This window comes from Poromitra crassiceps (assembly GCF_964638095.1).
Source record: "Poromitra crassiceps genome assembly, chromosome: 3".
Taxonomy (NCBI): domain Eukaryota; kingdom Metazoa; phylum Chordata; class Actinopteri; order Beryciformes; family Melamphaidae; genus Poromitra; species Poromitra crassiceps.
Window position 1 is genome coordinate 95,658,181 of NC_139625.1, and position 17,156 is coordinate 95,675,336.

Consider the following 17,156-nt stretch of genomic DNA (forward strand, 5'->3'; position numbering starts at 1 on the left):
AGAAGTGTGTCCTTATTACATTAGGAGACATGCATTTACAGGCAGAAGTGCGTCCTTATTGCATTAGGAGACATGCATTTAAAGGCAGAAGTGTGTCCTTATTGCATTAGGAGACATGCATTTACAGGCAGAAGTGTGTCCTTATTGCATTAGGAGACATGCATTTACAGGCAGAAGTGTGTCCTTATTGCATTAGGAGACATGCATTTAAAGGCAGAAGTGTGTCCTTATTGCATTAGGAGACATGCATTTACAGGCAGAAGTGTGTCCTTATTGCATTAGGAGACATGCATTTAAAGGCAGAAGTGTGTCCTTATTGCATTAGGAGACATGCATTTAAAGGCAGAAGTGTGTCCTTATTGCATTAGGAGACATGCATTTACAGGCAGAATTGTGTCCTTATTGCATTAGGAGACATGCATTTACAGGCAGAAGTGTGTCCTTATTGCATTAGGAGACATGCATTTAAAGTCAGAAGTGTGTCCTTATTGCATTAGGAGACATGCATTTACAGGCAGAAGTGTGTCCTCATTGCATTAGGAGACATGCATTTAAAGTCAGAAGTGCGTCCTTATTGCATTAGGAGACATGCATTTGCAGGCAGAAGTGTGTCCTTATTGCATTAGGAGACATGCATTTAAAGTCAGAAGTGTGTCCTTATTGCATTAGGAGACATGCATTTACAGGCAGAAGTGTGTCCTCATTGCATTAGGAGACATGCATTTAAAGTCAGAAGTGCGTCCTTATTGCATTAGGAGACATGCATTTAAAGTCAGAAGTGCGTCCTTATTGCATTAGGAGACATGCATTTAAAGTCAGAAGTGCGTCCTTATTGCATTAGGAGACATGCATTTAAAGGCAGAAGTGTGTCCTTATTGCATTAGGAGACATGCATTTAAAGGCAGAAGTGTGTCCTCATTGCATTAGGAGACATGCATTTAAAGGCAGAAGTGCGTCCTTATTGCATTAGGAGACATGTATTTACTTTACTTTTACTTTACTGTATTTCATTTAGCAGACGCTTTTATCCAAAGCGATGTACAGCATACAAGCAATGAAAGTGAAATGCAAACAATACAACAATAAAAGACAATAGGCGACATGAATTCATTAATCACCAATTACCATTTACAGGCAGAAGTTCATGAGTCAGAACAAAATGTTATGATATTATGTATCCAGGAGTCATTTTACAAAAAATGCATATATCCATGTCATTGCATCACTTAAGATGAAATGGAAGCATTTCATAGCTTTGCGAGTCATTCTGGCCCCAATGAATCCTTCATTAGGGTCTGGACGCCACTGATTTGCTGGCACATCAGCCCCAACTGATTGGTTGCCGTCTGTGTCAATCATCGAAATACTTCGACGATTCTTTTCCCCCCCGATTCCCCCCCCTTTTTTCCCCAATTGTACTTGGCCAATTTCCCCCTTGCTGCCCCGGTCGCTGCTCCACCCCCTCTGCCCCTCACATGCGCAGTGGCCAGCCGCTTCTTTTCACCTGACAGCGGGGAGCTTCATGTAGCACGTGGGAGGAGCACGCTATTCCCACCAGTTCCCTTCCGCCCCGACCAGGCGCCCCGACCGACCAGAGGAGGCGCTAGGCGACCAGGACACATAGCCTCAATCCGGCTTCCCACCCGCAGACACAGCCAATCGTGCCTGTATGGATGCCCGACCAAGCCGGAGGTAACACGGGGGCGCGAACCTACGACCCTCGTGTTGGTAGGCAGGGAATCTACCGCTACAATACCCGGATGTCCCACTACTTCGACAATTCTGCGCCAAAGAACTTAAATTGATTAGAACTGAATAGGTAATACATTGCTCCACTGATTATTCCACTGCCGCCCAATGACAGTTCTCTCTTTGTTAAACTCTTTGTCTGGTCAAGAGCTGAAATACCGGAAACAGTTACCGGAAACAGCCGCCATGACAGTCTCCCCGCATTGATAAAAATGTTATTTTAGAGCCACAATATTGTTATAAATATCAACAACGAGCCAACCAATATCAAAGCTGGCGGGCTTTATGGAGAGAGTGTGACTCTAACTCAGGGGTGGGATTTTTTTTCCCTGAGGGCCATACTGACTTACATCAAGTAAGCGAAGGGCCACACATTGGAGATCATACCTGCCAACACTCCTGATTTTTGCTAGAGTCTCCCGATTTTTAACCCTCTCTCCCATTGTGATTGGTTAGTTCTTGTTAATCTCCTGATATAATAGTGATACAAATCCAATGGCTGTAGCAGATGAGATTTATTAACATAATTCTGCCTTTTATTGAGTTTTTGGGGGTCATTTTGTTTGTCTTTGAGTCTGGCCCTGGGGCCGCATTTTGCCCCAGGGCCGCAAGCAATGACTGTAGAACAGTAATTTCTTACACATGAGATTACTTTTAGCCTTTTAGTCATAAAGATTACTGAAAGATAGCCTATTCCATATTCCAGACTGAAATGTTATAACAGAAGTGGAGTATTGGCCAGAATGACATGAACATTTGGACACTTATTCAGCGGGTATCTTGCATGTTGCGTTCAGGTGCACTGTAATTTATTTTATTTTATTTTTGCAATTCCATCACGGGACACATGGGGCCCACGGGCCGTATTTTGCCCATGTGTGCTCTAACTGGTTGAGTTATATCAAACTAGTCGTTTAGTGGCGTTTTACTGCCACATAACTAACGTGCTAACAGCTAGCTAGTAGCTATTAACATACAAGTGTGTTGTTGCAGCGCTCTGACCCACATATGAAGAGAGATGACAACTGCGACTCATATGGGCCTGGATAGCAGGCTATCATTCTGGAGAGTGCCTTTAAGTTTAAGGAATCTGGAGGCACTGGCCGCATTAGCGCCCATCAGGGCCACGTTAACCTGAGATGTGCACAGTCACGTTCATCCCCGCTTCCTGCTCACTCAAACAGTGAGGCTCATTGTGAGGAGGAATTCCCCGCTCCTCGCACCACGAAGAGAGGGCTTTTTGTGCCGCAGACAAGAAGAGGCAGCGCAGCACAGAATGTGCCTCATCTCTGAGCTGTTACTCAATCCCCTCTACTTGTGAAATCCTAACAGCCGTCCACTGTTTTACCTCTCCACCATGAAGCAAGCGTGTCGGCCATGACACAGAGGTGCTTTTAAGGCCTGGGAGCTTCTGCATACCTGCTTGTTAATGCAATGTTTTTGTGTTAAAATAAGTGTTAAATGGCTCAATATTCTGACAGCAATCACTGAAATAGTGTGTTTGGTCAGTGACTTGGAACCCCCAACCCCCCGCTGTCCTCTATCTCTCTCTCCATAACTCGTAGAGACTCACAGATGGCGTAGGATTCAGGGTGATAAAATACATATAGTTCTTTATAGGCATCGCGATCCGACCTTCCGTTTCCCAGAAAATGTCAACTTTTCTCTGATTGGATAAAAATTGGCGGCGACCTCAAACTATCCAATACGAATTATGGTTGCGAAGATACGTCCGCCCTGCCTACAGGACTACAGGAGAGAGATAGAGGACAGCGGGGGGTTGAGGGTTCCAAGTTACTGACCAAACGCTCTGATTGCTGTCAGAATATAGAGCCATTTAACTCATTCATGGCCAGTTTAGGACTGCCAATATTTAGCACAGGCCAAAGATTTTCATAATTGTTGGTCATCTTTCAAGACCCACAGTAAATTATCTATTAGCACCAAAGTGATTTGCAATACCTCAAAATGAAGATGTACGTCTCTGGGTTCACCAGGAAAAAAAAAGTGAGCTTTTAGCATGTTCTGTACTCTACTTATAGCCATTTATATACACCCTGTTTTCACCAAAAAGGTCTCTCTGAGAAGACAAACAGGAGAAAAGGCCATTTTTGTAAACAACACAATCTCAGGCAGAACTCGCTCTCAATTCTTTTATTTTGAACTGTATTGACATCAGACATGTAAATATGATTCATTATGACACAAATGACAAAAAAATATATATATATATATATATTAGGGGTGCACCGATCGATCGGCACGCAATCTGTATTGGCCGATTTTGACCTCAAATATGTGATCTGCTGCTGCAGATATTTCTTTATTGTCGCCGATCGCATAGCCGATCATGCTGCGCGTGAGAAACATGAGGCAGCCCATTTTCATGTCTTCAATGTCCATCGTTTAACTTTAATATTGTGCTCTAACGTTTATATCATTGTGTTGCAAAGCACACGCTTTGCTTTCGTCAGCCGTACTTTCCGTACTATAAGGCGCAGCAGCTAAATTGAATGATTGTTACAAGCCGCACTGGACTAAGCCGCAGGTGTTTTAATGTTTAAAACTGGTCAGGAGGAGGCGTAGCGCCTGCCTGTAACAGAGATCTCCGTGTCTTATCAGCGGAGACCGTTTTGAGTCCGATGAACAAATCAATCAAAAACACTTCACTACGTCCAACATAGGCTACAAGATTCGTTTCATTCCATTGAATTTGGCAGCGCGGACGAAACATGGGTGGAACGAAACATGCAAATTACATGTTTTGCATCCTCATCGTCGTAACACAGCCAGTTCTCCATCTTTTGAACCATGATGTTAGATTACAACGAGCTAGTTGTGTGGCTTAGCCTTCCAAAATGTTGCCGTTAAGTTTTTAGAATGTAATACATAGAATTGGGAACGTTACATTCAATTTCATTCAGACTGTGTTTCTGGCTCAATCGCCGACTTTTTTCCCCCGGAGCGAGGGAGGGTGAGAGGAGGGAGGGTGTTTTACAGTAGTGGCTGATAGAGCGTAGTGGCATAGTGCTCCAATCAGGTCGCGAGGCACATTTTTTGCAACATCATCCAATCAGGGTCTCGCTCTCGTAATGTCTGTCTTACTCTCGTTCTGTCTCTCGTACCAAAATCCATAGATTTAGGAGGTCCCCTAGTGGCCGTTAGCTGTAAAAATCCATAGATAAGCCGCACCGTTATATAAGCCGCATTTTATATGTAAAATGGAAACTGTTCTATAATAGACTGCTATAAACAAAATAAATAAATAAATATATATATATATATATATATATATATATATATATATATATCGGTGATCGGTAATCGGTAATCGGTGATCGGTCGATGATCGGTTGGGCAGATATTTCTCATAGGTGATCGGCAATCGGTGATCGGTGGCAAAAAACGTGATCGGTGCACCCCTAATATATATATATACATGAAGTGCTTTTTTTACATTCAACAATACAGTTTACTCAGTGTGAGTGAGTGTGCAGACAGACACACAGACAGACAGACAGACAGACAGACAGACAGACAGACAGACAGACACACACACACACACACACACACACACACACACACACACACACACACACACGATCCCCCTTTTATCTTCGTTACGTTGTTTCCGGGTCTGAGTACTGCTAGCGTCTGCTGCTGTGACTGCCGCTTCTGCCCGCCTTAGTTATTGTTAGCTGTTCGTGTGTTTATTTTGTTTCGTTCTGGTCCACCCGTCCTCGTTCATGTATCCCTGTCCTATCCTCCCTGCCGTTTGATCGTTCCCGTTTTCCCCTCGGCTATTCAACACGTCCTCACCACCCTTTGGATTACCCGTCAAACTGATCGATCATTTCCTCATTCCTCACATCTCTGGATTACTTTCTCGCTCTGCCCTACAGCAAGGTGACCAGTGCAGCGCGCCGAGGGGCGTTTCAATGGCGTTTCTCCTCTACAAGGAAGCGCATTTCTCTGTTTTCTGTTTTTCCTCCTGCTCATTTCAAAACAACAGCTGCGGTATGTGTTTGATCGCGTGTTGTCGGCTTTGTCTTTGAGGCTAGGGACCTGATAACATGTCACAGGCTGGGGAAGTCTTTGAACTACCCGCTGCACTAATAAAAACAAACACGTCATTGGCCCTCTGGGCTATTCCTGATAACACGTCAAAGACGTCTTTGGCCATGAATGAGTTAACACTTATTTTAACACAAACACATCACTAAATGCAGCTGCATTCACAGGCCTGGGAGCGTCTGCGTACCTGCTTGTTAGTGTGTCGGCCATGACACAGAGGTCCTTTAAGGCCTGGGAGCTTCTGCGTACCTGCTTGTTAGTGTGTCGGCCATGACACAGAGGTCCTTTAAGGCCTGGGAGCTTCTGCATACCTGCTTGTTAATGTGTCGGCCATGACACAGAGGTCCTTTAAGTCCTGGGAGCGTCTGCGTACCTGCTTGTTAATGTGTCGGCCATGACACAGAGGTCCTTTAAGTCCTGGGAGCTTCTGCGTACCTGCTTGTTAGTGTGTCGGCCATGACACAGAGGTCCTTTAAGGCCTGGGAGCGTCTGCGTACCTGCTTGTTAGTGTGTCGGCCATGACACAGAGGTCCTTTAATGCCTGTGAGCTTCTGCGTACCTGCTTGTTAGTGTGTCGGCCATGACACAGAGGTCCTTTAATGCCTGTGAGCTTCTGCGTACCTGCTTGTTAGTGTGTCGGCCATGACACAGAGGTCCTTTAAGGCCTGGGAGCGTCTGCGTACCTGCTTGTTAGTGTGTCGGCCATGACACAGAGGTCCTTTAATGCCTGGGAGCGTCTGCGTACCTGCTTGTTAGTGTGTCGGCCATGACACAGAGGTCCTTTAAGGCCTGGGAGTTTCTGCGTACCTGCTTGTTAGTGTGTCGGCCATGACACAGAGGTCCTTTAAGGCCTGGGAGCTTCTGCGTACCTGCTTGTTAGTGTGTCGACCATGACACAGAGGTCCTTTAAGGCCTGGGAGCGTCTGCGTACCTGCTTGTTAGTGTGTCGGCCATGACACAGAGGTCCTTTAATGCCTGGGAGCGTCTGCGTACCTGCTTGTTAGTGTGTCGGCCATGACACAGAGGTCCTTTAAGGCCTGGGAGCTTCTGCGTACCTGCTTGTTAGTGTGTCGGCCATGACACAGAGGTCCTTTAAGGCCTGGGAGCGTCTGCGTACCTGCTTGTTAGTGTGTCGGCCATGACACAGAGGTCCTTTAAGGCCTGTGAGCTTCTGCGTACCTGCTTGTTAGTGTGTCGGCCATGACACAGAGGTCCTTTAAGGCCTGGGAGCTTCTGCGTACCTGCTTGTTAGTGTGTCGGCCATGACACAGAGGTCCTTTAAGGCCTGGGAGCTTCTGCGTACCTGCTTGTTAGTGTGTCGGCCATGACACAGAGGTCCTTCAAGGCCTGGGAGCTTCTGCGTACCTGCTTGTTAGTGTGTCGGCCATGACACAGAGGTCCTTAAAGGCCTGGGAGCTTCTGCGTACCTGCTTGTTAATGTGTCGGCCATGACACAGAGGTCCTTTAAGGCCTGGGAGCTTCTGCGTACTGTAGCCAACCTGCTTATGAATGTGAAATGTGAAATGTGAAAAGGTCAGGCAAGTTAGAGCCAACAAGCAATTCAAACCCTCTGTCTAAGACAGGAAGACTGTATCTGAAAATGACTTCATGGTCAATAATAATAGTAATAATAATTATTATTATTATAATTAAAGCTTAGACATCAACGAAAAAAGAGAAAGGAACCAGGCTATGGGTACTTTTTGACTGTATTTTTTGTTCCTTTAAAAATGGTTCTTCTGGTTGTTCCATTGAAGCAGCCGAGGAAGAGAAAGTGCACACTGTGGTAGAGTGGAGAGAACTGAAGGGAGTCACTCCTCCACTTCACATACAGTAGACTAGACAAACAATGCAGCCACTCCTCTCCTCTCACAATTCCAGATGATGCAGATGACATGTCGCTTGTGCAACATCTTTTTTTGACAAATGAGCGATGAATCAGTGTGATGGGACAAGTGTGTCATCTCATCTCCATTGTTTTTCCTCATTGTTTTTTCCTTCTACAATGAGTCAAAAGGAAATGGATGAGAAAAATGTGTTTTTTTGTTCAATTCACACGGAGAAGTCATCAGTCTTGTCATCAGTTCGTCAGTCTGCATGGCTGACAGAGGAGCGAAATGATAGTGGTGTTGAAATGGAACAGGTTGCTAGTGTAGCGGTAGATTGATTTCCTGCCTACCAATACGAGTGCTACCTCCCGCTTGGTCGGGTGTCCATACAGGGACAATTGGCTGTGTCTGCGGGTGGGAAGCCGGATTAGGGGTATGAGTCCAAGTGGACGTTTGTGCAAAATTTTAAGAAACTCCCTCAAGGTGTTCCTGAGATATTGAGTTAACGAGAATGGGATGGATATGAGGTCACAGTGACCTTGAACTTTGACCTTTGACCACCAAAATCGAATCAGTGAGTCCAAGTGGACGTTTGTTCCAAATTTGAAGAAGTTCCCTCAGGGAGTTCCTGAGATATATTATATATTATATTATATATATATATTTTTTTAGCCCTGTTACATCTGGTGTGCGGGTATTCTCTTTGACCTCTATTGTTAGTTCCTGAGATATCACATTAACGAGAATGGGGCATACATACAGAAAACCGCAAAATAGAATAGCTCCGGTGGCAGAGGCATCAAAACAAAGACAAAAGGAGGCATATGAGGAGAGAAGGATGATGGAACGACAGTGGCATGTGCTTGCCACTTTGACTGGGGGAGGCGAGGTGGGACTCAAGCAAGGCTGGCACCGAGTGCGGCATTTAGGAAGCATCTCGACAGGTCCCAGGGCAGAATTCTGAATTCCAAGTGTACCACCGCGATTGGGTGGCGAGCACTTCTGTTCTGGAAATTGTTCAGAAACCCCCTTATTGTCAATATACCTAGGCAAGCCATACATCCCCCCAATGTCCTACATCTCTAGTTTGTGGTTGTACGGTTTCATAAGGCTGTGATGATGATCCTAGAGGTCATAATAGGTCATTTAATACAGTGAGGTCAAGTTACAAAAAAAAATCTCACTACAATGAAATGTCTATTATGGGGCCTAACCAGTGCAGTCTAGTTTATTGTAGTGGGTACACTATAAGTTTCAGCTTGGAGTGAGAGTTGTTACAGCACGCAGTGGGGGTGGGGGTTCCTGGAGGTCCCCAGCAAATTGATGAATGGTTATTATTATTTCATTATTATTTTATTTACATGAACTTAACACAATTAGAGAATGTAGAAGAACTACTGTTTCAATCAGTTTCACTGTTGTTTCTCTAACTACAATATAGATAGTCAAGGAGCTCTGGACAAAATCATATCAATATTCTCAGATTTGTGTTCTAGAGACAAAATCTCATCAAATGGGGGTGCCCTGATGTGGACTAAATGACTGGCCTAGGGAACCTAGACCTCTCTCCCTCCCTGTCACTCTCTTTAAATAATGACATTATAGGCCTAAAACTGTCACAAACTGTAACTATATTATTACTAAGGGTGTAGTGGTAAATTCAGAGGTGAGTAAACTATTAGGTGAGTACTGTAGTTTAGTGAGCTTGTTTCCCCTCATTGATACAGTTGATCTGAAAATAGGTGAGTAAACTGTACCTCATTTCAATGAGGTGGGTAAACTGCGTTTACCCTCCATAACAGTACAGCCCTGATTGTTACGTATCTTTGCCCAATTGTAAGTGGGTATACTCAAATCCTGGAACTTTCCTAGTGGGTATACTGCATATACCTGCATATCACATAGACTACAGCAGAGGTTCTCAAATGTTTTTCAGCCAAGGACCCCTTACAAGATAGAAAATATGCCGGGGACCACCTCATTCTGATTTGTGATTTTGGGCTAAGCTTAATTGTTCCCACGGTAACGTGCTTCACTTTAAAATTGATAGGTTTGTTAGACACAAAAACTGCATGGGATTAGCATTAACTGGGCATGTCTGTAAAGGGGAGACATGTGGGTACCCATAGAACCTATTCTCATTCAGATATCTTGAGGTGAGAGGTCAAGGGACCCCTTTGTAAATGGCCGTGTGAGTTTTTCTCTCGCCAAAATTTTGCCTAACCCTGCCTGGAGCATTATTTGGCCGCCTTCCCGACAAGCTAGCATGACATTGGTTGGACCAATGGATGCCTGAGGTTTTCTAGTTTCATATGATGCTGGTATCTTCACTGTAGCTTTAAAAATGAATGCGCTACAGCCTCTGAAAGACAGTCATGTTGATTCCAGGGATGGCCTGGCCACCCCCTAGACACACACCTGGAAGAAGGTGCATGTGTGCGTGCAAGCGTGCATGGTGGGTACAATTATAGCATTTGATGTTTTCATCTGCTTGAATGGGCTAATGGTGAGATATACATTCCAGTGACTATACAGTATGTTATGTAATGTGGACATTTATTTGTGTAAATGTATTTATGTAAATTGCTATAAATTCATATAGAGCCTCCTAGGCTCTATATGAATTTATCATTAATTTGGAATTCTGCTGCCAAATCCTGCTTCTATATCTGTATTTGTTCCCTAAGTGAGTTTGTTTCACACAATTAGAATGGATGGCCTAAAATAAACCACACTAAACATGGTTTTTAAGAATAACTCTTTATGTATTTCTCTATGTGAAACAAATTACTATTATACTACACAAATAGAAGCGGATACTGTAAGAGACAGAGACCATCTCTGAGAAATAAGTACAGGACATGAAAATACACATACTGGTATTAGAGAACTGTAAATTATTGCTTGTTTTGCTACTTTGTTTTCTGGATTTCTACAGTACAAGACACAATATTCATATTTCAACAGAAACAGTACAACAGTGACAAACGGTATTATTGACCTTTTAGTAGACTTTCCCCAAAAAGAAGAAAACATTCAAACAGAGTCCATGTTCAACACGACACAATGAGAGTTGGTTTTGATCGAGTATCTTCAGGACTTCTTCTTAAACATTTTTGTATTTTGGTTTTCTTTACAACATAAAGAGAAGCCGTAACAAACTGCACACTGCGACTGGCCTCAGCAACGACAACAACAACAACAACAAAAAACACTTGGCATATGTACATAAATATACATTTTCTTTTCAACTGTGACCAAAATGCACCCAGTTTCAAATACCATGACCACAGACAGTAAAAAAAACCTTCGCGTAATATATGTTTCTTCTTCCTCGTCCTTCCTCGTGATCGTTTCACCAATCTGCTCTTAGTACAGTGAATTGCTGCAGTTGTGCCATTCAAACGGCACTCTGCCAATGCGCTGCGTTTGAAATAACCGTTTCCTTTTCTCAGAAGAATGTGTCTCGAGGACAAACATGCTTACAAAGACATTGGTTTTGTTCTGCAGTGTCAAACTGCCACATCCCACCCTGCCTCATCGTATGTGTCCTGTTTTTAAACACCTTATTTTTTAATCATAATAATAACACACCCCCATAGATCCAAAAGGCCTGAAAGTCTCCAAGGTACACACTAGCAAAAGGAAGTGGACATGAACATTTGAGTGTTTCACTCACTTGCAATGCCGGTGAGAGAAGGCTAACCAGGTGTTCAGCTTGAGAACGAAAAGAAACAACCGGAATAGAAAAAGAAATACAATGTGCTTCCTTCTTTATCTCGAGCAAGACTACTTGATGTGGAGGAAATGAACAAAACATTGATAATAAAGTGCTCACATGCAGACAGACTTGTCATTTGCTTACTAATATTGTTATAGCAAAAAAGTCTTTAGATTTCATGCTGCCTAATACAAATATGGTTTCGACTCACCACTGAGACCCAGAAGCCCTGTTCCCAACACTTGTCCACACTGCTTCTCAAGCAAGATGGTTTCACTGAAAAAAACCCCCAGAGGATGACACACACTGATCTGATATGGGACTGAAGGGGAGAATGTAAAAAATACAAAATAAAAAGTCAATTGTAGAGCAGCTTACAATGTCTTGGGTTTTTCATAAGATCGTTCATAAGATATCCAGACACTGCAAAAGGTTAAACAATGAAATGATGTAATACGTTGTGTAGGGAAAAATGAATTTGACTCCCCTCTGCTCAATTGAACAAAATACACCTTCTTTACGTATGAAAGTATGAAAAAACGAATGTCGTTTCACTTGCCTTTTTCCCCACCTGCCTTGTTCATGTACAGTAGTGACAACAACGTGAGGTGAGTGAGTGCTTTGGTTGTTATCTGATGAGTCTCAGCAAAATGCTCTCAGGTAAACTACAAAAATCTCAATGGACTATTTCCACCAATCAGCTATTTACAGCAAGAAGCGGCGCGCATTACTCTAGTGCGCAACAGGAGGCAGCAGAGAGCCCCCCGCCATTGCTTGGAGATATCAAGAGATAACTCAGTGCAAAACAAGCAGTAGTAGGTCTCAGAAGAGAACCGGACACGTAGAAAGTGGGCTGATAAAAGGACACAACCGAGACATTAAACATGTGACTGAAAGCAAACGTCATCAGAAAAGCAACAATATCCCCAAACCCCCCGTCTGAGATTACACATCTCAACCAAGCTGCTGATGCAAATTTGCCATCAAATTGAAACGGGCTGAAATGTCAATCTTACAAGAGCCATTCAGCTACTTTCCCTCGGATGTCACCACGCTGCGTGGGGATATGCATTTGCGTCAAAAGTGTCGTCCTGTGTGTGCCCTGTCGTCACAAACAACAATATAAAACACCTCAGCTCCTCAACTACGCAAGTAACTAAGCATGTAACTAAGTAACTAAGCATGTAACTAAGTAACTAAGCATGCAAAAAACCGGTTTGGGGTATCAAATACATAATAAGAATACACATCTAGTAGTTCAGCAAAAAAAAAAAACACACCTCTCCAAAAACAAGAGGGGGGGGGGGGGGGGCGGTGGATTAACAAGTCAAACAACCACCACAACTTTTGTTGATTACATATATGGCGCTCCGTGCTGTGTGTGATGGTAGTGTGATGGTAAGTAGGTTCCTTTTTCTTGGTATATCTTGTTAGTATTTGTGTTTCTGTACGTTTTTTTTTGTAATACAGTATATACATGCAGACAAGAGCGGGAACGTCACACAGTCAATCGTGATGCTGAGCAAGCTGAAGCAACAAACCGGCAGATATGAGAACTGATGAGAGAGAGAAAAGAGAACAATGATAAAAGAGCCATACAGCCTAACCCTAACCCTACATAACCTGAACAAAACAATTCACTTAAAAAAGGGGGCAAAACAACAACAACAACAATAACAACAACAACAACAGCAACAACAACAACAACAACGTGTCTTTCGTTTGAGGTATTGTACGTCCTCAACCAAAGATGATTGTACACACAACATGGAGAGGTAAGACTAACAAGCGAACTAGCGAGCTAACTAGCGGGCAGGACTAGCAATGAGAGCTGAGTGTGTATGGTCGGTGACAGGTGCCTGCGTTGGGACAGGTATTTCTAGCCCTCTTGCTGAAAACGAGGGGGGTTTAGTGGGGGGGCAGCAGGGTAGGGACGCCCACCGCACCCCGCACCGTCCGGCACAATGTGATGAGAGCGTGTTTGATTCTCATCCATCCCCTTCAAGCCACCTCATTCCATCGCCACGCTCCCCACAAACACCGGTTCCAGCAATGTTTGTTGCTTTGTTTTGCTTGTAGTTGAACTGAAATGAGGGGCGTCGACGCTCTCTGTTGAGTGCAGAGACAAGAGAGAGAGGGCAGGTGTGTTGCGGGTAAAGGTGGCGGTCGGGGGGCCGCGCGGGGGGGGAGGGGCCTCTCTAGTTTAAGACTTTGGGGGGGTCCCCGTCAGGACGTCTGGTCTGGACGATCTTCTGCTTGGGCCGCGCCGCCTCGTCCACCTCCTCCGTCTCGTCGCTCTCGCACACGTGGACGACCACGCTGGGGGTGGACTCTGTCCCCGCGTGCAGCTCGTACTTCTCCCCTAGGAGGTGGAGGCATGAAGGGGGAGGGATGGAGAGGGAGGGGTGAGGAAGCGCAGCAGGCGTTACTAAGGAAAAGGCAGAAGAATATTTTGCTCTAAATACCCCAATCCTATACAAAACCTCTGCTACGCAGACCTATCCTATCCAAAACCTCTGCTACGCAGACCTATCCTATACAAGACCTCTGCTAAGCAGACCTATCCTATATAAAACCTCTGCTACACAGACCTATCCTATACAGAACCTCTGCTAAGCAGACCTATCCTATATAAAACCTCTACTAAGCAGAACTATCCTATATAAAACCTCTGCTAAGCAGACCTATCCTATATAAAACCTCTGCTAAGCAGACCTATCCTATATAAAACCTCTGCTAAGCAGACCTATCCTATATAAAACCTCTGCTAAGCAGACCTATCCTATACAAAACCTCTGCTAAGCAGACCTATCCTATACAAAACCTCTGCTAAGCAGACCTATCCTATACAAAACCTCTGCTAAGCAGACCTATCCTATATAAAACCTCTGCTAAGCAGACCTATCCTATACAGAACCTCTGCTACACAGACCTATCCTATACAAAACCTCTGCTACACAGACCTATCCTATACAAAACCTCTGCTAAGCAGACCTATCCTATACAAAACCTCTGCTAAGCAGACCTATCCTATATAAAACCTCTGCTACACAGACCTATCCTATATAAAACCTCTGCTACACAGACCTATCCTATATAAAACCTCTGCTACACAGACCTATCCTATATAAAACCTCTGCTAAGCAGACCTATCCTATACAAAACCTCTGCTAAGCAGACCTATCCTATACAAAACCTCTGCTAAGCAGACCTATCCTATACAAAACCTCTGCTAAGCAGACCTATCCTATATAAAACCTCTGCTAAGCAGACCTATCCTATATAAAACCTCTGCTAAGCAGACCTATCCTATATAAAACCTCTGCTACACAGACCTATCCTATACAAAACCTCTGCTAAGCAGACCTATCCTATACAAAACCTCTGCTAAGCAGACCTATCCTATACAAAACCTCTGCTAAGCAGACCTATCCTATATAAAACCTCTGCTAAGCAGACCTATCCTATACAGAACCTCTGCTACACAGACCTATCCTATACAAAACCTCTGCTACACAGACCTATCCTATACAAAACCTCTGCTAAGCAGACCTATCCTATACAAAACCTCTGCTAAGCAGACCTATCCTATACAAAACCTCTGCTAAGCAGACCTATCCTATATAAAACCTCTGCTAAGCAGACCTATCCTATATAAAACCTCTGCTACACAGACCTATCCTATACAAAACCTCTGCTAAGCAGACCTATCCTATATAAAACCTCTGCTACACAGACCTATCCTATATAAAACCTCTGCTAAGCAGACCTATCCTATACAGAACCTCTACTAAGCAGACCTATCCTATACAGAACCTCTGCTAAGCAGACCTATCCTATACAAAACCTCTGCTAAGCAGACCTATCCTATATAAAACCTCTGCTAAGAAGACCTATCCTATATAAAACCTCTGCTAAGAAGACCTATCCTATATAAAACCTCTGCTAAGAAGACCTATCCTATACAAAACCTCTGCTAAGCAGACCTATCCTATATAAAACCTCTGCTAAGCAGACCTATCCTATATAAAACCTCTGCTAAGCAGACCTATCCTATATAAAACCTCTGCTAAGCAGACCTATCCTATATAAAAACCTCTGCTAAGCAGACCTATCCTATACAAAACCTCTGCTAAGAAGACCTATCCTATATAAAACCTCTGCTAAGCAGACCTATCCTATACAAAACCTCTGCTAAGCAGACCTATCCTATATAAAAACCTCTGCTAAGCAGACCTATCCTATACAAGACCTCTGCTAAGCAGACCTATCCTATATAAAACCTCTGCTACACAGACCTATCCTATACAAAACCTCTACTAAGCAGACCTATCCTATATAAAAACCTCTGCTAAGCAGACCTATCCTATATAAAACCTCTGCTAAGCAGACCTATCCTATACAAAACCTCTGCTAAGCAGACCTATCCTATACAAAACCTCTGCTAAGCAGACCTATCCTATATAAAAACCTCTGCTAAGCAGACCTATCCTATATAAAAACCTCTGCTAAGCAGACCTATCCTATATAAAACCTCTGCTAAGCAGACCTATCCTATACAAAACCTCTGCTAAGCAGACCTATCCTATACAAAACCTCTGCTAAGCAGACCTATCCTATATAAAAACCTCTGCTACACAGACCTATCCTATATAAAACCTCTGCTAAGCAGACCTATCCTATACAAAACCTCTGCTAAGCAGACCTATCCTATATAAAACCTCTGCTAAGCAGACCTATCCTATACAAAACCTCTGCTAAGCAGACCTATCCTATACAAAACCTCTGCTAAGCAGACCTATCCTATATAAAAACCTCTGCTACACAGACCTATCCTATATAAAACCTCTGCTAAGCAGACCTATCCTATATAAAACCTCTGCTAAGCAGACCTATCCTATACAAAACATCTGCTAAGCAGACCTATCCTATACAAAACCTCTGCTAAGCAGACCTATCCTATATAAAAACCTCTGCTACACAGACCTATCCTATATAAAACCTCTGCTAAGCAGACCTATCCTATATAAAAACCTCTGCTACACAGACCTATCCTATACAAAACCTCTGCTAAGCAGACCTATCCTATACAAAACCTCTGCTAAGCAGACCTATCCTATATAAAACCTCTGCTAAGCAGACCTATCCTATACAAAACCTCTGCTAAGCAGACCTATCCTATATAAAACCTCTGCTAAGCAGACCTATCCTATATAAAACCTCTGCTAAGCAGACCTATCCTATACAAAACCTCTGCTAAGCAGACCTATCCTATACAAAACCTCTGCTACACAGACCTATCCTATATAAAACCTCTGCTAAGCAGACCTATCCTATATAAAACCTCTGCTAAGCAGACCTATCCTATACAAAACCTCTGCTAAGCAGACCTATCCTATACAAAACCTCTGTTACACAGACCTATCCTATACAAGACCTCTGCTACACAGACCTATCCTATACAAGACCTCTGCTACACAGACCTATCCTATACAAAACCTCTGCTACACAGACCTATCCTATATAAAACCTCTGCTAAGCAGACCTATCCTATACAAAACCTCTGCTAAGCAGACCTATCCTATACAAGACCTCTGCTACACAGACCTATCCTATACAAGACCTCTGCTACACAGACCTATCCTATACAAAACCTCTGCTACACAGACCTATCCTATACAAAACCTCTGCTACACAGACCTATCCTATATAAAACCTCTGCTAAGCAGACCTATCCTATATAAAACCTCTGCTAAGCAGACCTATCCTATATAAAAACCTCT

The 17,156-nt window shown here is 43.5% G+C and overlaps 1 protein-coding gene across 1 annotated transcript in view; it reads right to left on the bottom strand.

The window, feature by feature from the left end:
* Positions 1–13,571: 13,571 nt before the first annotated feature.
* rcan3 (regulator of calcineurin 3) overlaps positions 13,572–17,156 on the bottom strand; it is a gene marked incomplete at its 3' end in the record, with an annotated part of 118,899 nt that continues 115,314 nt past the window's right edge. Inside the window, exon 4 of the mRNA XM_083633273.1 lies at positions 13,572–13,735. Within this exon, the coding sequence (XP_083489399.1) occupies positions 13,572–13,735 (164 nt within the window). The remainder of the gene's footprint in view (positions 13,736–17,156) is intronic.